At 32.8% G+C, this 15,476-nt stretch overlaps 1 protein-coding gene across 12 annotated transcripts in view; it reads right to left on the reverse strand.

Moving 5' to 3' along the window:
* Positions 1 to 638: 638 nt before the first annotated feature.
* Positions 639 to 15,476, reverse strand: part of SNX14 (sorting nexin 14) — a 70,406-nt gene continuing 55,568 nt past the window's right edge. For 5 of the 12 annotated variants that reach the window (XM_070633556.1, XM_008532215.2, XM_008532213.2 and 2 more), the window contains 11 exons: positions 14,358 to 14,441; positions 12,435 to 12,535; positions 10,593 to 10,704; positions 8,670 to 8,710; positions 8,412 to 8,531; positions 6,434 to 6,557; positions 5,995 to 6,159; positions 5,722 to 5,817; positions 3,360 to 3,451; positions 2,638 to 2,694; positions 639 to 1,700 (listed from right to left, as the gene is read on the reverse strand). In XM_070633556.1, coding sequence (XP_070489657.1) covers positions 1,662 to 1,700; positions 2,638 to 2,694; positions 3,360 to 3,451; positions 5,722 to 5,817; positions 5,995 to 6,159; positions 6,434 to 6,557; positions 8,412 to 8,531; positions 8,670 to 8,710; positions 10,593 to 10,704; positions 12,435 to 12,535; positions 14,358 to 14,441 — 1,031 coding nt within the window. In that variant the 3' untranslated portion in view covers positions 639 to 1,661. Of the gene's footprint in view, positions 1,701 to 2,210; positions 2,402 to 2,637; positions 2,695 to 3,359; positions 3,452 to 5,721; positions 5,818 to 5,994; positions 6,160 to 6,433; positions 6,558 to 8,411; positions 8,532 to 8,669; positions 8,711 to 10,592; positions 10,705 to 12,434; positions 12,536 to 14,357; positions 14,442 to 15,476 lie in introns of all 12 variants that reach the window. The other 7 variants (XM_070633555.1, XM_070633553.1, XM_070633549.1 and 4 more) reach the window with 2 other exon arrangements.

Genomic DNA, 15,476 nt, shown 5'->3' on the forward strand with positions numbered 1-15,476 from the left:
GAGAGAGAGAGAGAGAGAGAGAAAGGCAGGGAGTGCTTTTTCTCTCTCTCTTCCCATACATTTGTGCAAAGAGGTCACGTGAGCACACAGTGAGAAGATAGCTGTCTGCAAGCCAAGGGAAGAGGCCTCAGAATGAAACCTGCCTTGTCAGCACCCTGATCTTGGACGTCCCAGCCTCCAGAACTGAGAGAAAGAACAAATTTCTGTTGTTTAAACCACCCGGTCCATGGTATTTTGTTATGGCAACCCAAGCAGACTGATACACTCAAAACAACCTTTTTCTCATCTAAATAAACAGAATATCACAATTCATAGAAGAATAGGTGAAGATGGCATAAAAAGGCCTGTAAAATATTTTATTTTTCAAGTTCACCCTGACACTTCAAATAAGGATGTTCAAAATGCTATGGATTTTAATGTGAAGAGTTAGCCTGGCTAATATTCCACCCGTCCCTGAGAAATTAGTAAATGTTTAAGGCTTAGTTTTAAAGCACCGATTCACAGAATCTCATACATATTCTAGAATTTTCAAGCAATTAAAAATATAACGGAACTACTAACAGAAGTTTTTTAAAAAATTGACAACATCTAATGACCATTTTTTAAGACCTTGGAAAAAAACAGTGAATATCATTAAATGAGTTAGTTTTCCAAATTATATTTTAGGATTCTCACATTACCCAGTTTATTGCCTAATACATGGTTGAAACTCAATAAATATATTCCAAATGAATGCTACAACCAATAACAAACACAAAATGCTCAATCTTTAAAGGCAAATTTGTTTTAAGGAGAAAAGAATGATAGAATGGGAAGAAATTATAAGTAGAATTCTAAACACTAAATCTTTAAAAATAATCATTTAAATTAACTTTCCTCAAGGAATAAAGTTAATTCCATATTTTTCTTTTGGAGAGGCAACAAACAACATAAACCAAAATCTACTTGACTAAATTGTTTACACAAGCTTTTGGAATATAGTTACACAGATTCAGTGAAATGTACTTGCACCCACACAATCACAAATATCTGTATGTACTCAGTTTTCACACCCAAAAGGGCTATAACCTTTCAATCATCCAGCAAGAGTAAGGAGAAGGCCCATGTTTGCTACGAAAAACTCATAAAAAATGTCTTCTTTCTAGACACACAGTTAACCATGTAGAAAATTTTTAAAAAGGGAGAATAAACCTACTAAAATGTACTAACTCTAAACGAGACAGCAAATCAGATCTTATTCCTGTTTCTACACACTAAACATAATTATTTTCAAAGTGATACAGTACAAAGGTTATTGGTCTTATCTGTTTGTTCTAAGGGGATTATGAATTATCTCTTTGAAAAACAGCAATAACAAGTGATGTATGTTCCAATAAAATTTGGATAACAGGTGTAAAATGAAAGACTATGAAACCCAATCACTTCTAATCATTATTAAGTTTGTGCTAGTCTTTATTAAAACAAAAAAGACTATGAAACCCAATCACTTCTAATCATTATTAAGTTTGTGCTAGTCTTTATTAAAACAAAAAAAAGCAATTTCAGACACTAAATTACATGATATATACAAGAATATACAAAAATAAACAGAAAAAAGTACTTCTCTACCAAACTAGCACAGCAGAAATTTCAACTGGTTATTCTGTCCCAAATCCAAATGTTTACATCCACGACGTCACAGAGGTAACCTCCTTTTGCACCTAAAGTAAAAATAAATCTATTTAATACAACACAATAAACTAAGATTCATTTGTGACTTGCCTAACAGTTCCAGTGTATTAAAATTCTAACCTAAGATATATATATAACCAAAAGAAATTAGCTGGCATATGCCACAGATATTTATGTTTTACAGAGGACAAAAATGGCAAGGTATAGAGACAGATGTGATCAAGTCCCCAACAGAGAGCCAAAGGTGTCCTGGTACTGATTCCCAAGACAATGGAACATAAAATGTCCATCACTGCCCCATTGTTTTAATATACATGTAATGTAACTATCACTTGAAAGCTCATAATTAATAGGTAAATAGTCCAAATCTGATTATCTCTACTCTACGAAACTAACATTTCATTGCTATACCACAACCTTATAGAGTAGTTATTTCATCTGACCAAAAGGATTAGTCAAAAAATAAAAAGAGCAAAACATGACTTAAATCTTTGCCCAAAACTCAAAATCCTCAAGATTCAATATAATAATAATATTACCATCCTCCAATTCCAATTCCTTTTGTGCTCTTGGGTTCACATAAGCTCAACTGCTTCCAAACGACTCCAGCCTGACTTACAGGGCACTCAGCGCTGCAGATGCCAGCCGGAAGAGCATGGCCCGTTCTAGAGCTGGGACTCAGACTCACACCTTTCTCTGCACAGGCTGCAGGGTATAACATCCCTGCCTGCTGGTAATTAGGAAAGGGTGAAGTCAAAGCAGAGGCTATTCAGTTCCTTTCTCTCAAAATCCACTCTATGTTTGAGCACGTTGAATAAAGAAAATATAAAGAGCCATTTGTTAAGGTTGTTCATTTTTAAAGGGGTCACAGTCAAAAGGGTTTCCTTAATTTTTGTGTCCCTAATTAAAACAAATGTCAGCATACAATTAAAAATATAAAGAATAATATTGCTGCTTTTCAGTTACCTTATTGAGCTCTGGAAACAGCTCTTGTATTACAATATCCAATAAAACATAAGTCAGCTAAAACACCAAAAAGAAATTTTTTTTAGGATATTAGACAAAAAACCCATAAAAATGATAAACACAAAATTCAGGACTGTATTTACCTCTAAATGGGAAGGCAGCAAATAGAACTGACAATATAAAATAAGCACAACAGTAGCTCCATTACTATTAATAATGTTCTATTCTTAAGATGAGGGTTAGATACATGTATTCACATGGAAACATTCTATTATACCTCATAATTCACTTTATATTAAACATTTTATTTGTAACAAAAAATTTAAACAAATAAGCAAGATACAAAATTGTAACTGTATAAGATCTCAACAGAATATGTAAAGACCATAAAAATAAAAATGTTAACTATGGTTATTCTACGTAATCTGAATGATGGAATTCTTGATTTTTAAATTTTTACTTTATTTCATGAGTTTTCTGTATACTCCAAATTTTCTACAATGAATATATGTTTATTTTAAATAAAAACAATTCATGTTATAAAGAAAAAAAGGCAATTGGCAAAAAAGTAGCAAATGAAACACACTTTTTTCTATCTGAATGCTTGAATTAGACTGATTGCCCTGCTTTAGTATCGTGTCACTTCACAGTTAATAATACACAGACACTCCACTGTGTCATTCCCCAGCCAACACTAGTCAACCTACTTTAATGAACTGTACCTGCTTGTTGAGAACGGGCTGCTGTAAGCCATCAAACAGAAGCCTGACGCTTTCATACTTGGCTTCTTCACCAATACACTTGACTATCAGATCTAAACAGGAAAGCCACAGGTGGAACAATTTTATATTATAAAGTGACTCATCATTAACTTGACCATAATGCAAAATCCCCATCCTGTTTTCCAGATATTATGCAAAAATGGTAAATCAGCATTTCCTAAACCAATGTTTTTATAAGAGGCTCGTGGAAAAAAGAGAAATGCAGTATCATGTACCCTCCTTTTGGAGATTCACGATGCACAAAGTATTCTGTAAGCTCCGAGGAATGCCGCAGTAAAGAAATCTGCTTATACTGTGAAGTGATAAAAGACAGCCGGGAAATAATATACACTGTATTATCCCATTTAGATAAAACAAATGAAACAAAACCCTAAAATTATGTATGTACATTTGTTCATACGTGTATAGAAATGCATAGAAATATGTCTGTGAGGATTAACACCACACCGGATCATGCGGCTATTTTCGCACAGTGGGGAGAGGCCGGCTTCTACTTCTTACTCTCTACATTTTCATAATGTCTGAGTATCTTAACATCGGGGAAAAAAAGGTTCATTAATTTTTTAATATAGACTTTCCTCGATGAATATGACTTTAATTTATTTCTGTACTTTCTGCATAATTACTATTAACCATCTGACAGAACAATACTTTTGGGAAATGTTTCAACGTTAGTTTAGAGTCCAAAAAGTTCCGATTCATGTTTGACTGCCCAGCTGTCACGTATCACTCTTGTTACCAAAAAGAATCAGTCCTTATTAAAATCTCTGCTGAATGTTTTCCCCCAAGCAGGGAAAAAAAAAATTACTCTTAAGTAAACAAGGTGTTCAAATATTTGTCCTTTCTCTGAATCATAATGAAACTCTTAGCTGTTCATGGAAAGTTCTCACTTTACATTTGCTTCTCTGAGGTATACCTAACCCTAAGAGGTAAACACCAAATTCAGTTTACAAAAAGTGTAGTAGATCCTTGATATTTTAAAGATTATGTGGCTCAATATGGATCTTTGTGAATCTTCTAATTCACCAATACTACATATGATTTCCCAATTAACGTGTGAAGCATAATGGACAAAAATAAGTGATCCTTTCAGATCCTTCAGAAGTCACTAAGTAAGAAATGAGGAGTAGAGGACAACAACAGAAAGGCATGCTAAGCTTACTCACTAGCTAAATTACTCCTCCCCAAATGGAAGTCCTGATGTAGATGGGATTCAAATTCATGCCTCAGCAAAATAAGAAATTATTACATTCACTGGCTTTCCATGTTGTTCTGAATATCAAAACTAAGACTGTTAAAAACATGAATGCTTAGGCCACTATATACAAAACAGGTAAGAAATCATTTCATCATTTTCGTACAGAACTCACTCAAAAATAGTTTCTGTTCACTTTCACATCATAGATTTAGCTTAATTGTCTTCACATAGAGGAGCAGAACTATTCTGAGACTAATTTTCCAACAATGAGAATTCCCTAAGGCACAGTCCTAAGCCCTTTTCCACTCTTACTCTGTATTTTCTCCCTGGGCATTATCATCCACTCACACAGGACTCCCATATCTCTGTTCTGCACCACTGTTCCTTCCACTTCCAAACCTGGGTATCTAACGGCAAACTAGACATCTCCTCCTGAATAATGTATAGGCATTTCACACTCAAAATGTCTTAAACTAAGTATCCTCTGCTTTGATCCCTTGACACTTTTTGCTTCTATTTCTCATCTCAATAAGAGGTCAGTAACATTCATTTATTTGGTGGCCCAAGGCTACCTCCTGTACAGGAGAGGTGGTCATCCTCCTCCTCCTCTGGGATATGTGTAACTTGAACATGTCCCTATGATCACATGTGTGTTTTGTCCGTATGTGTGTCTTCCTGCTAGACGGAGCTACTCAAGCACACTTTTTATATCCCTTGCACTTCACACAGTGCCTGGCACATGGAAGGTGCTCGATAAATTTGTAATGAATAAATGAGTTCTGGTCTTTTAGTCATACACACTAGTGAAGCTCTTCTCATAGTACAGTGAGCAGCTGCACTCTAGCTGTCCCACAAATACAGTCTGATTCTAAGTTATCACTGAAAGAATGGAGCTACTCTGTGAGTAGAAACAGCCTGTCTTGCAGTTCTTAGTGCTAACATAATAAAAAAAAAATTTTATTTAACTAATGAGCTAATTTTAATTGGTCCTTATAGCTATTTCTAAAATGAAAATTCACAGTAAAAGTTAGCCTGAATTATTATTATACATTATGACCTCAAAGGAGTGCTAATCTATATTAAACTACTTCTTAAATACTACACCTGGAATGTAATTCATCATTTCTTCAAAAGTCTGTTTTGCTCGTTTTTGCTTATCCTGGAGAGAGCGAGGTTCAGTGTTCTCACAGAATACAGCATCTAAAAAGAGATAAAAAGAAATATTTTCTGGAATTTTCACCTATTATACACAAAGTGTTTCCTCATAGTAGAAATACTAATAAACCAAAGAAAAACAAAAATTCTCACTCCTTTATATCTGATTAAAATCATTAAGAATACACAAAACATGAAACAAAAACACGAGAAAATACAAACCTCTGAGAAGTGTTATGAGTGAGACCAAACGGTGCTCCTGAAAGAGCTGTTCTAGCTTACAGTGAAGATAGTAGTCAGTGTACATTTCCAGGGTGTTTTTAAAGAGGATTCGAGTTCCCATTAACAGATGATGCAGCCAGTCAGGAACCTGGAAAACCACGCGTCCTGAGGAGGATCACATGGAATACTTCACTGTTCAGATAAACAGCCATTTGAACATTTTCCAATATAAAAAACACAAATGGTCAATATTTTATTTGTAAACACCAGTAGCTTTAATATATTCAAGACCAATTGTACTCAATTCTTATAAAAGAAGTATCCTCAATTTTAAAAAAAGTTACAATGCGGCAGTGTTCAAGAGTATTAATTTGCATCACAGAAGAAATATTATACATGAATGAAAAACAGGTTTTAACGGTGACCATGTCGATCTTACCTACGTACATCAGGTAATCATAGACTCCTTCTACAGTCATCATCTCCATAAAATAATTCTGATTTTGCTTTCTTTCTGTATTCTCAGCACGGTTTGCATTATTCTTAAACAGATCATTGAAAAGCTAAAGTAAAAGTTGAAATAATAAAGAGATACATAATTTATTCTACCTACTGATGATAATCACTAAGGCAAAAGTGACACAGAGCAAAAGCATTTAAACTTTTTCCAATCAAAACAGAATATCAAATAGTTTAAGACTGCCTCCAAAATTCCACATTTATACCCAAAATTGAATACAAAAAAATACATGTTCTCCCAAAATATTATATAACAGTCTGCGTCCATTTTACACCTAACAGATAATTCATTATCCATAAAGAACCCCTTTGTTTTTTTACAACAAAAAGAGTAAATGAACATATAAAGATGTATAAATATATTAACGATAGCTAACTTGAAAACTAACATGATTTAAAGGGTGTTTAGAGGGAACTTTAGCTTTAAGCAAAGTTTATTTGGACAATATCCAACAAAAAGCCTAATCAATGTGAAAAAAAACAAGATGTGAAGAACTACTTACAGTAAAAATGACGAAATGCAACTAAATCTAAGCCTTACCCCCAAAATATGCAAAAATAGTCAATTATCAATAATAATAATCGAATAGCAGAAATTAAGGAACTAAAAAAAGTCTGATACAAAAGATCAACTAAGCCAAAAGATAAAATGGACAAAACCTTTGGCAAGATAGATTAAAAAAGAAAAGAAAATGAAGCTACAATGTCAGGAATAAAAGGGGATATAACTACAGATGTCAGAGAAAATGAAAAGAAAAGAGGGTATTACTGACTTCAGATAAAAAATTTTCAAATTTAGACAAAATGGAAAATTTGCTGAAAATATAATCTATCAAAAAATGACTCATGAAATAATAAACTCGAAGAATATTATAATCATTAAATAAATTAAATTGGTTGGAAAAAAAAAAAACTTCCTACAAACCAAACTCGAGGCCTTGATGACTTTACGAACAAATTCCACTGATTATTTAAAGAATAATTCTAACTGTAACTTTACCAGCAAATAGAAAAAGGTTAATATAACCTTGATAACAAAACCTGATAAGGACAGAATGAGAAAGAAAAATTATAGGCAAAGTCCACCCATAAACATGGATGTAAACTTCCTTAACCTCATAAAGGCTATCTATGAAAAAAGCTACACTATACTATCAATGATGAAACACTGAAATCATTCCCTTTGCATAGGAGTCCCAGCCATGAATGAAACAAAATTGCCATCATTTGCAGATAAGCGTATAAATCTAAAAGAATTAATAGATACATTACTCAAATTAATACAAATCTAGTAAGATTATTTCTGTCTACCAACAAAGTTATAAAGTGAAAAAAATATTAAAAATACCTTTTAAAGTAATAACAAAAATGAAGGTTCTTTGGGGGGAGAAGGGGGCTGTCCGTTGAGCTCACACAGCTCCCCACGCTGGGCACTACACTGAGCTTGTCGCAGACAGGGAACGTATCTTTACATTCCCAGTGCCTAGCACTTAACGGTAAGCACACAGTAAGATACTTGTTTAATGAAGGGATGAAATACTTTATAAGCCATTAAAATTAGGTAATACCATCAAATAAACATAATATATTATAGCAATTAATTCCTTGATTATTGGAAGTTGGTGATTTACAGACTAAGAAAACCACTTTTAGAAATCCCCCAATTACAGTAATGGTAGAAGTTTACAAACCAATATCTAAAGAAACATTTACCCCAATAAAGCAAAGAACCTAGCAACTACATACAATATCCTCCTTACACTGCACTACTGCTTTCCATATAAAGGAAACAGAGAATCCCATCCATTTCATTAACACAGGATTCTCCCTATAATAGAAAAGTCATCTCGAGTAGGACAAGTTCAAATTTAAAGGCTCTTTAAGCAGATGCTCAGTACCTTCTTGTTGTTCTCTGAAGTAGGGCTGAGAATGGTCAGTTCCGGTTTACTTGGCTTAGGTTTTGGAGATTCACAAGAATTAATGAAATTCATGATGAAAGGTTCCAAATGTTGACCTTTCTGTGGTGACATATCATCAGATGAAAATTGGAAATCAAGATTACGATTTTTACTATCATATAACCCATTAAAATTCATTGATACTTAAATATACTCACAACTATCATATTATAGAATACACATAAGTCAGTTATTCACCTCTTTCATTAGTTTTCCAGGAACAGACTTTATAATTTTCCCTGCAATTAAAAGTACAATATTAATTTTATGAAGGTGTAACATACCTCATAATTGCTCATATGAATACTTTACTAGGTAATTTTAAATACTAAACAGTCAAGCAAAAAGTAGAATAAAAAATATTTATAATTGACCATTTCACACATAAGAGAAATTTATAATAAATATGGTATTCTTAATTATTTATAGACACAACATTTGGGATGTACTTTAAAACAGTCCAGCAGGGTGGGGGGGGGGGGGGCGGTGATGAAAGAAGCCAAGTGCTGGTAACTGCTAAAATAGAATGAGGAGTTCATTACTCAAACCTCTCTACTTTTGTGTATATTTGAAATTATCCATAAGAAATGTTTTCAAAAGATTTCAAACAATGGTGAAAATATAAAGATATCTAAAAGTATGCAAAATTTAGCCAAAAGAAAAAAGTTTTAAGAATTGCTACAAGATTTAAGTTGGCCACAACATTTTAGTTTACATTCTGAATTTTAGATTCAGAATATATATTCTATTTGCCAAAATTTCTTCTCGATCTTATCTCCAGATTCCTTTATTATAACATACCAAACATCTTGAGATTTTCTCAAGCATTTAGAAATGACTGTAAAAATTAGTCAAAATTGATAAATACAACTTAACTTTCTTTCAGTTCAACTTAGAAAAAAGTAGACATAGCAATAGTAAGAGACATAAAAATAAATAAAAATAGACATTGTTTTATTACATGCAAACCACCCAACCCTTCTGCCACGCTATTTCTCTTTTGGTACCCCCATAAACTATGCCTCCCTCCTTTGAATTTCCCAGGTTCCTTAGATTACAGAGTTCCATCCTGTGCTTTTGTCTCTTCTACATGCTCTTCCTGAGCCAAATCATTTGCTCAACCCAATTTCAAATAACACTCAGATCTCTACTTCTTGCCTGTCTCCTGGCCTCTCCCTCCTTGTAAAACTTCTTCAAGTGGATTCTATAAACTCAACAAGTTCAGAACTGCTCTAATTTATTCCCTTATCTCAGCAAATAAGAGCATTCATCCAGTTGTTTAAATAGAAACCTGGGTCATCTTTGATCACTTCTTCTTCTTCAGTCAATCCTATTCAGAAACCAAGTTTACCCAATTCTATCTCCTAAACACCATATAAACTGAATATAAAATGCCCTCACACTTTCCCCTGATAAGACCTCCCCACACACCCCAAATGTTTTGGCTCAACTAAATGTATTAATTTGGAGAGTTACAGATGAAAGCCAAATGCCCAACTGTAATATTTAATTAATTCATTCAGCTCTATACTTAGAATTACATTATAGAAAATATATTTAGAAATACTGCTTTTCTTCCATTATTATCTTTAACAATTTTTTCGAACTCTTCCAGCTTAGCTTAGCTTAGTCTGTATTAAACTTTTTATAAAAGGAATCATGCTATATATATTCTTTTGCCTTGCTTCTTTCATTTAACATCATGTTTTTAAGATTATCAACATTCTTGCAAGTAGCTATATGCTATAGGTATTAATTACTATTGGTATTCATTTTACGAACCTACACCAATTTATCTATCGATTCTACTGCTGATGACTATCTGTATTATTTCCAGTTTTGTCTATTATAAACAATGCTGCTATGAACATTCTTAAATATGAATACAGGATTCTCTAGAGCATATATCTCAGAGAGGAACTGTTGGGTCATTCAGTTTTATACCAAATTGTTTCTCCAAGTGGTGTTCCAATTTGTATTCCTACTAACAGTGTATAAGAAGTCCTTTTGAGTTTGACACATGGCTTCACTATATAAGTTATTCTTCTAAATTAATCTGAATATTCTGATTCTTTTCTTTTCAGTTTATCCTCTTATATGTGATTCTTTAAGTTAACTTACCAAGATTTACATCTGGTAGTATCTTATCAAGAAATTGTGTTTCCCCACCATTGGGAGAGAGAAAATCTGCCAGAAGTTGACTATTACTCAGTTCTGGATGCTGTAGAAGTTTCTTGAATGAACAAAAAAAGAAAAAAGGAAAAAAACAGTTTAAAACTCTAGAAGGGTGATAAAAACTGTATTAAAATGATTTTTTTTAATCCAACAAATAATTTTAAATCCTCAAAAGCTATTTCATATTCAGAATAATAACAAAACTACATTTACAGAAAGAACAGTATCGCACAGCAGATAAGGCAGCACCCTCTACATCAGACATAAATAGGTTTGAATTCTGGCTCTTCCATTTGCCAGCTAGGTGTCCTTAGAAAAGTTCCTAAACTGTCTAAGAGTCAGTTTCCTGAAATGTAAAATGAAGATAGCACTATCTACTTTATAGTGCTGTTATATAAAAGCATTTAGCAGAGTACCTGATAAACAGGAAGGAAAATTAAACATTAGCTAATATTATTTCTCAGTTTCTGAACTATAAAACAAGTATTATAATATACAATTTTCTTAATAATTATAAAAAGCTGGCATAAAGGGTTTTGCAGAAAACAATGTGGAAATGTGAAGTAACTTGGAAAATCTATTGTCTGTTCTTCTTGCAACACTATTTTCTTATGAGATAAACTGACTTTTTAAAGCCAAAATTAACTGGCTTACCTAATATTCAGTTTTGTAACTATGAATCAGTTACAAAACTTTATGAGCAGAAATCTGTATAAATGAAATACCAGTGCTGCAACCTCTAACTCCATATTACCAGAAACTATTTCTTCTAGAATGAGGTACTCTAGTTTTCAGAAAGAATTAGTCAATTCAAATCATGGGTTAACGGCATCCACAAAGACACAGGTTAACATTAGTATATGCTATGTTCAAATATCCTTGCAGTAGTTAATAGTTATTTCACATTTCAATTTTCACACCACCAAAAAATTATATAAAAAATACTGAGTTGAAGTATTCAACAGTTCAAATACAGGAGATAAAATGTAAATGCTCCTTTATGCTATTGAATATCTTTAATTTAAAAAGTACTTATTTTTGGTTAGGAGGCATCCAAATTTAGATGAATTAACACTTAAGAAAAACTACAAAATTCCATGCCCAAATAAGAGATTTTTCTTTTAAATAAAAGTATCCAATCTTTGGTCTTATGCACTTAAGAAAGATGATCATTAATTTTAGAGAAGTCTCAAATAAGTAACTTTTAAGCTCATTGTACCAACGATGGAAATATACCAATTACATTGTTTACAGTGCACACACACAGAAAAATGGAATTCAATTCCATGTGGTGAGTAGTAGAGAGTCAGGAGATCCCAAGAAACTGGAAAAACATCTAAAAATTGCAAAAGAAAAAGAACTGAGGAATAAAACAGGAGGGAACATTCCAAAACTCACAAAGTGCTAAACACAAAATCAAACAAAAAACAACACAAAAATAACAAAAACTACCTAGTATTCTTAGAATGCATTTAATCTTTTACATCAAAAGCTTTTCTTTCTTTCTTTAACTTCCCACACCAAAAGTCAGGCCTAGCTTAGCCCAACACAAGACTGTTTTTCCTCTAAGAAAATATCTGGTATTTCATTGGTTATCAATTTAGGGAAAAAACAAGTATACTCTTGACAATAATTAATTTCCACAAGAAAAAATTATTAAATAACATAATTTTAGAAATCCACATTGACAAGTATTTGTAAAGCAAAGCATATACACTGTATATGAGAAAAAGACAAATTAGAGAATGCTATGATCAGCATTGTTTTTAAATTAAGTTGGTGCTATACCTGTAGATATTCCTGAAACTCTTCTCTCTTCGACTTTAAGAATTCATAATTTTTGGGGCCAATGATCCTTTTAGAAGGAAGCTGGGCATCAGGAAATGTGCCTGAAATTAAAACATATGAGACTTATTACTACATTCTGCTACTATTTTAAAAACCTAATTTATAAATTTACTATGGCAAATTCAGATTCACAATGCTGCCCTATAGAGATGTGACATTATCCTTTAAATAATCTCGAGAAAATCAAAGAGCTTCAAGTCAGAAGTCCAGACCAAAGAACCTGAGTCTAGTAATATCCAAAATAACACCACTTTTCACTGACACAGATTGATTTAGCCCTCTGTACTGGTAAAAAAACAAAAAAAAAAAGCCTAAAAAATTTCTCATGAGATTATTTTGGAATAGATTCGATTCTTTTAGATAAACTCTTACTAAAGAAATACTACTCTCTCCTGGGAAAAAAGGCAGCACTTTGCCAGTACTATATAAGCTTAAAAACAAAATTTAAAAATCACAGACATGCTTTTTCAGAGAGGGTTGACTTTGGAAATTTTAGCACCAAAAAGGAAAAATGCTGGGAATCCAACCAACTTTGGTTGATCCAGGATTTTCAAGTACGGAGATAAATGATGTTCTTTCAACTCGAAACTGAAAGGAAAAGTTCTCAGAGAAAGAACAAGACAAGGACGGCACTGCACCACACTGGCAGAGACAAAGAGAAAACCATTTAAAGATAATTACAAACTCAGAATTTAGGCAAAAAGTATGGAGTGAGACCCTGTATTTTTTATCTTCCTATACTCTCCTTATCATGGTCTTTGCTCTTCTGGGCAGAGTAAAGAAGGCTCCCTGCCCTTTTCAATTCAGAAACCACCTGAATTTGGATTAGGGGACACTCCACACAGCTTTTCTAAAATAAAAAGATTCAGAATACACAAATCAAACTCACCAATCTACGTACAAAATGACTGGAAATACTTCATAACTATAGCCCTGATATTAACTAAAGTAAATGGACAGATAAGGGAGATTGAGAGAAAGAACTATAAGGAAAAGTGCTCTCCTTTTCTGATTCAGCTACCCTCAAAAGAAATACTCAACTACAAATTTTGTTTCCATATCTAAATCAAAGAGCTAAATCAAAACATTTGCCATGATACATCGCAAACATATTTACCAAGAAGATGATAGTAAAAGAACACAACAACTCTGAAATGCCTGGTTTAAATTTTCCGCCTCATCAAAATAAACAAAAATTAAACTGGAAAGAGAAGCTTTTCTAAAATATAGTTAAAGAAAAGCTAGCTTCTAAATTTTAATATTATTTAAAAAGCAATAAATGTGTACTGTAAAAACTTAAAAAATATAAATAAGCAGAACTAAGATAAAAACAATACATTCCTATTATCAATAGCAGGGTACACAAGTGTCACTGTTACATTTCCTTGGTACAATTACTTTAAATCAAAAAAGTAATCTAGTTCAACAGCTTTCAAGAAGGCTAATGCTACAGGGCTGGCCCAGTGGCACAGCGGTTAAGTTCATGCATTCTGCTTTGGTGGCCCAGGGTTCGCGGGTTTGAATCCCAGGCAGAAAGAGGAGGATTGGTGGCGGATGTTAGCTCAGGGCTAATCTTCCTCAAAAAAACACAAAGGCTAAGTCAGAGAAAGACGAACTCTATATGACTCCACTCATAGGTGGAAGTTAGTATATTGATAAGGAGATCTGATCGGTGGTTACCAGGGAAAAGGGGGGGTGGGGGGAGGGCACAAAGGGGGAAGTAGTGTACCCACAACATGACTAACAAAAATGTACAACTGAAATCTCACAAGGTTGTAATCTATCCTAACGTTAATAAAAAAAAAAAAAAAACACAAAGGCTAATGCTGAAATGTAATTTCTTATACAAAAAGGACAACATACCGTGAAATTCTGTTAGTTTTGATTCAAGTACATAGAATTCAAGATATCTTCTATAGACAGACCAATGTTCAGGCTCATGCCCAACTATAAATTAAATGAATACACAGTGAGTAACAAATAACTTTACAAACTTCTACTAAAAGGATGCAGTATTGAAAACATTAATATACAAAACTGGAAATTATTCTAGTCTTAATAATTTATTACTTCTTGGCATCATATTATTAACATATTTTATCCCATATTTTAATTTTAAAATACTTAGATTGATAAACTTCAGCTATTTATGAAGTTCTCTCAATAACATATACATTCTTCTACAACAGAATCATAGAGCTGACAGAAACTTCAAAAATTAGGTAATTATGGTTATTTCTTAAATGTCACAAAAATGATGTATATCATACAAATTTGTAATCAATTTTGGGTCTCTCAAATACTTACCAATTGTCCTGATCTAATACAGTATAGAATAGCGCTATTCAATAGAAATTTCTGCAATTCTGAAAATGTTCTATATTATCTGCACTAATATGGTAGCTATTAGCTACATATTGTTACTGATCACTTGAAACATGGCTAGTGTTTAGTAAAGAACTGAAATTTTAATATAACTTAATTTTAATTGCCACACGTGGCTAGTGGCTACCAAAATCGACAGCACAAAGTAATGGTCTAAAGAATGAGTCAGGTAGGACTACCTATTCCAGTCCCAGTTCCCACATTACTAACCATGTGAACTTGAACAAATAACTTAAGCGCATTGTGCCTTAGTTTGCTCAGAATTAAAATAATTGTACCTACTACACAAAATAATCCACCTAAAGCACTTTTGTACAATGCATAGCACAGAGTAAGCACCACAGAAATGTTAACTGCTATTATTAGCATCTCATTCTAGGACAGATTTAGAAATGCAATGGATTAAGTCAATTAAAACCAAAACAACTCCTGTATTCAGGAAAAAGAACCTGATATAGTCACAACCTATAAAGCAAATTCTATTTTTCTTCTTCAACATTGGTCTTAAAAGATCTATATTATATTTAGTTTTGGTTTTTAAAATCCTGAAATTGCTATTTTGCTACATATATAAAATCAATGTAGTATTTAAATGAT

The sequence above is a fragment of the Equus przewalskii genome, chromosome 9, assembly GCF_037783145.1.
Source record: "Equus przewalskii isolate Varuska chromosome 9, EquPr2, whole genome shotgun sequence".
In the NCBI taxonomy this organism is placed as follows: domain Eukaryota; kingdom Metazoa; phylum Chordata; class Mammalia; order Perissodactyla; family Equidae; genus Equus; species Equus przewalskii.